The sequence below is a fragment of the Alligator sinensis genome, unplaced genomic scaffold (assembly GCF_000455745.1).
Source record: "Alligator sinensis unplaced genomic scaffold, ASM45574v1 scaffold625_1, whole genome shotgun sequence".
In the NCBI taxonomy this organism is placed as follows: domain Eukaryota; kingdom Metazoa; phylum Chordata; order Crocodylia; family Alligatoridae; genus Alligator; species Alligator sinensis.
The window spans coordinates 184,579-190,985 of NW_005842894.1; the positions used below are offsets into that span (position 1 = coordinate 184,579).

At 51.4% G+C, this 6,407-nt stretch overlaps 1 protein-coding gene across 4 annotated transcripts in view; it reads right to left on the reverse strand.

The window, feature by feature from the left end:
* ROBO4 (roundabout guidance receptor 4) overlaps positions 1-6,203 on the reverse strand; it is a 66,426-nt gene extending 60,223 nt beyond the window's left edge. For all 4 annotated transcript variants that reach the window (XM_025192122.1, XM_025192121.1, XM_006035931.3 and 1 more), the window contains exon 1: positions 5,835-6,203. In XM_025192122.1, coding sequence (XP_025047907.1) covers positions 5,835-5,898 — 64 coding nt within the window. In that variant the 5' untranslated portion in view covers positions 5,899-6,203. The remainder of the gene's footprint in view (positions 1-5,834) is intronic.
* Between the last annotated feature and the right edge of the window lie 204 nt (positions 6,204-6,407).

The window sequence follows — 6,407 nt, forward strand, 5'->3', positions numbered from 1 at the left end:
AGGGGGCTGGACTCGATGACCTTCCGAGGTCCCTTCCAGCCCTAATGTCTATGAAATCTATGAAAAACCACCGAACCCTCCCAGGTTGCCAAGACCCAGGTGGGCACCATGTGAAGAGCCACTTGTCCCTGTAGGAAAAGCTAATTAAAAGCAGGTGGCTGGGAAGTGGGTGTCGTACTAGCATCACTAGAGATATGTTCTGGAGGGAGGTCTTTTCTGGGGACACAGTGGAGGCTGGAGCGGGTGAGGAAAACCAGATCACAAAGATAGCCATTTAGAGACAAGCCCAGGTGGCAAATATTCAGGGAGCTACATAAGTCCTCAAGAAAAAAAAAGAAAAGAAAAGGGATTAAGTTGTGCCCCAACTGGGATTACAGGGAAAATTATAGAAGAAAACATGATTAATGTAGGAATTTGTGGCGCAGTTGGGGCCAGATTGGGGAAATAGACTGTCATTTACTTTAATGGGCTAACTAAGTGCCTCTGTGAAGATTAGGCCCAGGTGATATGGATTTGTGAGTACAAGGACCCTACAGTTCCAGGAGGTGTCAAGTGTATTAGTTCGTAAAGTCTGAAGTAAGGCTGAAAGATAAACCAAAAGAAAACGATAATAAATAAGTTGATCTAAAGGACTCACTAAATGAACTCCTGCCCTACATGAAGAAAGACACAGGGTAATCAAGGCATATAGAGTACAGTGGATGCCATACATGTGGGTAGACAAGTGACTTAACTGTGAATAAAGAATTCACAGGAACCAGGACAAGAACCAGAGAGCAATGAGTAAGAGACATGGAGCAATCCCTAGATCCAATCCAGAGAGGCTTCTCCTCACAAGACTATGGGGACTTTTTCACCTCAGGCCTGAGAGGAAAGGGGCAGGGTGTAGGGGAGGTGGAGTCCTGCAGAAGAACCGGGACCTTGCAACAGATCTTCTCCCAAGAAGTCATGCAGTCTCCCCAAGAGAAACAACTCATCAAGGCATGGCAGGAAAGTGGGAGAGCGTAACAAAGTTCTGTAGCATTACAGTGCGGCAGCAAAACCGGAATACACATGTGCTCACATGGACCATCTTCACTGAATAGGTGGTCCGAGCAAACTATCACACTGGATCTTGGGCGGACATGTCTGGGAAACAAGGTGCTGACCTGCGTGAGGAGGAGTGAGCAGAATCTAAGTATAGGCTGAGGCAGGAAGTCAGGAGATCGGTCTGAGAACTGGGTCTGGGAGCAAGCTGAGTTAGGAAGTCAGAAGGTCAGGAAGAGCACAGTCAGACAGTGGAGTAGCCAGAAGATCAAATAGAGAGCTGATGCAGAATACAAGACAGAGGAAACAGCAAGTCTGTCTGGGATCAGGTTGAGCCCTGTGTGCGAAATCCTTAAGCCCCAAAAATTGGCACTAGAAGCCAAGAAGGGTTTCTACTTTAAATAGAAAATCCTAGGGGTCAGGGTTACAAGCCAACAGGCCAGAGAGGGAAAGGGTAACAGTTAAATAGACATTAACATTGTAGTAACCATAGGCGATGCATGGGGTGGGCACCGGGGGTGGGGCATGTGAGATTGGCCCCCAGGAGTGGGGACGACGGTCAGTACACCCCCTGAGATTGTGGGGACACCGAGAGAAGTGGTGGTGATTGGCCACTGGGGGACACCCCCCTCCCCCGGTCAGCTATCAGCCACCGGTGCCCTCCAAGTATCAGGAGGCACCAGTCGCCCATGGTGGTAACATGTACTCAAGGAATAGGTAACAGGTAATAGGCACTAACATACATACAATCAGCAACTTAAGTTCCTCCCCCCAGCTCCAGAAGTGTTCCCAAACCAGCCTTTAGTCCCAAGAGCACTTAGATTTCCAAGTGTGTTTCCAAGTCTAAGTCCCGCTCCTTCAGTCCACAGTCTGGCCGATTCCTGCTAGCACGGTTCCCCAGCTCCCCCAAGCACCGCCACCATTCCACTGGGATATCCTCTGCAAGTGTCCTTGGTCGAGTCTGTCACTTCCTCTCCCTTTGCTCCCAGACCCCTTAAGGCTTCTGGGGGCTGTAGTAAAAATTACAGTCAGCACACAGTTCTGTGAAGGGGAAGCAGGACTGTTCCCCCTGCTGTCAACTGCTCCCCTTGCTGATCCTGACCAACCACTCCGGTGGTAGCGAGTGGGTGGAGGGCTAAGGCTTAATGAAGGATCACGCCTTCTCTGCCCAGTCCAAATGGTTAACTGCAGGGTGGCAAACTTGGATGAGCAAGCAGGCCAAGGCCCCAGGCTTGTAGCAGCATTTTGCAAAATCCTGGAAGTCAGAAAGATGGGGGAGCAACTATCCCACAAATCAGGAACTGCACTGTGAAAACTGGCCTCCAAGGCTCTGCTTGGAAAGCAGGGAGAAGGTGGTCAAGCAGGAGAAAGTGACTAGATGCTAGGAAGGCAGGAAGCCTGCCAGGGAAGGGCCCAGGTTAAGGGAAGCTGTATTCCCTTCCCTTCGCCTCTCTGATGGCGTGGGGTGGTGAGAGAGCTGTTGGCACCTGAGGGGTCAGAAACTGAATGAGTGTTCTGTGTCACGGGGTCAGAACAAGGGAGCAGCATGAGCCTGTAGTCCCAAGAGGCTCTGTTGCACTATACCTAAGAATCAGCCAGAGCTCAAAGGGAAGAAGATGCCCCGAACAGTGAATGAGAGGCATTCATACTGCTTGTGACTGATTGGAGCGATTGTGGCTGAGAAAGATAACTTTTGCTACCATTACACCAATGGAGAGATTGCCAGGAAAATCTCTCCCAAAAGCTGTGGGAGGGATCTGCACCCAAGAGCAAGGGGTGGGAGTCAAAAGCCAGCTACAGCAAGGGGTCTGCACAGCCTCCATCCCCAGAGAATCAAGTGCAACTTTCTTTTCCCTGGTCTCCTTTTTGGGGAAGGAGACAGTGACCTTAATCTCATCTTCCAGTTCTGCTAGAATCAGAGGCCACTGGAGCAGGAAGACAGCAAACCACAGCCTGGATTGCCCCACCCCTGCGGGAGAACATGAACTCACAATGACTGACACAAACAAAGACATGGGGCTCTGGCTTATTCTGCCTCCCAGTTTTTTTATAGAGTAACGGATGGCTGAGATTTCCTGGCATTGTTCTCTCAAAGGGGAGGGCAGCATGACTTCCTCACAAACCAAGAAGGGTTTGCAGTTCTGCCCAGTGCAGGGTGTAGGGGCAGAACAAAAAGCCAGAGCAGGCCTTGGGGTATACTGAGCTAGACAGAGTAGTCCATGCTCGGCCCTGACTGCCCAAGCACCCTATTCCCAGACACCGTTCCTTGCCCACCCATGGCCCTATCCCATCCACCCAGTGTGCTCTGCCCATGGGGTTCCCAGGCCAGTCTTCATGGAGACCTGCCCACCTGCTCTGTCCAGCGCCCCTGGCAGTGCAAGTGGGGTGGAAGGGTCCGGGTGCCTGAGCAGCGAGGCCAGGTCTGGTATCCACAGCACCACTGGCAGAGGCAGTGGGAGGGAGCTGCTGTTGCAGGGCTTGTCAGGAAGTTGAGTCCAGGTGCTGCACTGCCCCAGCTGAGAAAAGCCCCAGGACTCACTGCTCCTGGTGCAGCCTCGGAGCTTCGGGGGCTCATGCAGAACCCCCCACATGGCGTGGGGCAGCAGAGATTGCCCCCCACCAGCAGGAGCAGTGAGTCTGGGGGGGTTTAAGAGGGGCAGGGAGAGGACCAAATGGAAGCACTGAGAAGATGTCAGGAAGGGGCATTAAAGGGGCCAGAAGGGGAAGACATGACTATCTACCCGCACATCCTAGACAGCCATGCTCACCACCTCCCTCTTTGGCTCACATTTGTGTGTTGCCTTCCTCAGGGACACTCCCTGCCCTGTGCCCAGACCAGCAAAGCGCTCCTATCAGACCAGCGCCTTACTCCTTGGACACCTCTGTGCCTGTCACCACAACCTCCATAAAACCAATGTCTCAAGATGTGGGACAGAGCCTGCTATAGAAAGAAAAACTGCAGCACACACTGCAGGGAAAAGAAAGCTGTGGAACGCCAGTGCGTGTCCCCATCGCAGCACTCCATAGCATGGTAGCCCATCCCTGCATGACATCCAGTCCCTGGTGCCACCTGCCAGAGACACTGCTCGAGCTGCCCTATGTGTGATGTACTCAGCCTCTGATCCCTCTGGGGAACAGGCTGCTTCCTCGTCTCTGTTGTCCACCTCTCAGCAGCGAAGAAAGAAACTACACAAATCCAAATCACCACCAAACAACTCGCAGCACGTGGAGGATGACTCCCCTTCACAGTGCAGGGGCTGCCACTGAGGAGGAGAGACATGGGTCAGTCATTATAAACTGAGCCTGCAGACAAGAAGAGTATGCACTACAGACCTGCTGACAACACAGCTGGCTGGCCCAGTGCTGTTAGCACTTTCCCTGTTAGCAGGTTCCCTCCCACTTCATTGTGACCCTGCCCCTACTCAGTGCTACAACTCAGGGGAGGGGAGAGGGGATGCAGTCGCAGGATCAATGGCCCCTGTTCTTTTTCTCAGGAGCCTCCCCCCGTGCTTGGGGCCTGTGGGGCTGCATGCCATGCATTGTCTATCGAGTTCATTCTCCAGGCAAAACAATGCTGTAGTTGTGCAGCCCAGGTCCCAGCCTGCCTGGGACCGACACGGATGGTCACTTTCTGCGAACACATTCACACAGAAAAGTTACGCCCAAACAATGGGGAAAGGAGAAAAGCTGGGGGAGGGACAGGAATCCTTTAGCATGCATGCACTCAACAAGAGGCTTGTCCAAGCACCAGAGCGCAGCTCCCACTGGCAGGCCTGGGACTCAGGCCTCAAGCACTGTGGAGATCCTGGCCTCAACCACTCCCTGCCCTTGACTTGTCGTGTAGTTTGAATATGCATCTGTATGTTTCCGTGTGGGCAGGATTGGGTGGATAACATTAGCTATGAATGTTCTGCCTTTTTTATGTAGTTATTTTAAGCATGCTGACATTCTGTAACATTTTCTTTCTGTTCCAGTTCCTGGTTTATATTTGGAGTCCTAACGTCACGGAAAGGAAGGTGATTTTGTCTGGGAATTATCCTCCATTTTGTACAGCAGCTGCTGAGTCCAACCCCTGAAATGGATGTTCATTGACACCAGGCAGGAAAGCAGTGGAGGCTTTGTTTTTGGGAGCGTTTTAAGCCCATTTGAAAGTGAGAATAATTTGCAATGAACAAAGCTGCACTTTTTCTATTGAGTTTCAGAAATATTTTGTCTCTTTGGTCCAGTGTTTCCTTCATGAGTCTGAACATTTCCAGGGAAGAGAAAAGCCATTTTGCCATCTCCATAAGTGGAGAATGAGCCGGCTCGGAGGGCTGAGCAGAGCTCAGTTAACTGTGCTGCCAGCACCAAGCACCTGAACCAGACACAGAGACTGAAAGCAAAAATCAACTGCACAAAACAGCAGAGGCTGTAGAATATCAGGTTGGTCACAAAGGACCAGCGTCCCTGTGTTGGGCTGCTCCGGTGGTTGGAGCTGTTCTGCATAGTAAAGACGCCCAAACAAAACAGGCCTTAAAAACAACTGGAAAGCCAGGCTGACCCAAACTAGAGACCCCTTCACACTGGCAAACCCAAAACTCCCAACAGAAATGCCATTTATGAATGAAATGGCTTTGGTGCCAATAAGAGTATTCGTTCACAAACTGGTTTAGGCCAAAGCACCAAGAATGTGCCAGTGGTTATTCCAACCTTCCTGAGGGTTGGTACTGAGAAAGAAAATGGCAGTGACCCCAAGAAATCAGTTCTTGCTCTAGTATCAACTTCAGCAGCAGCAGTGCAAGAGGCCTCTTGCCTCTGAGCTCACTTACCTTGAACCTGCCAGAACGCCACCCCCAGCCAGAGTGCTTGAAGAGCAGCCCACACTCGTGCCATGCTTTCCTAGCCGCTGGTTCAGTTAGTGCAGACGTACTCCTGTCCTAGGGAAAACTCATCCATTTAGCCCTCAACTGTTGCTCTGTGCCTTAGGCGATATCTCTCTCCAGCATGCTCTTCTCCTCAGGAGTGTCCTTGCCAGTCCAGTTTCATATCACTGGGTGGCAGCAGCTGCTCCCCTGGCTCTGCTCACTGCAAGGAGTGAGTGGGAACTACAGCTTTGCCATCTGCAAGGTCAGTTGAAAACTACAGCTGCTTAATGAGCCCTCATCCTGGCCCACACAGGAGGGGAGAGACTGCAAACCTTCCTGTTTCCTACTCCTGCAGGAGAGCTGGAATTTGGCCCCTCCCAAACTAGTTCCAGGAATAAACAAGCCCCTTGCCAAGAAAACTGCCATTTTATTTTTCCTTCAACAACATCTTTCTGTCTCCCCCAGGAGCCCCCTTATCTAAAGTCCCAGGTTCATTTTCACTGCTGTTGCTGTCATCTAAACAAGTAAGAGGGCATG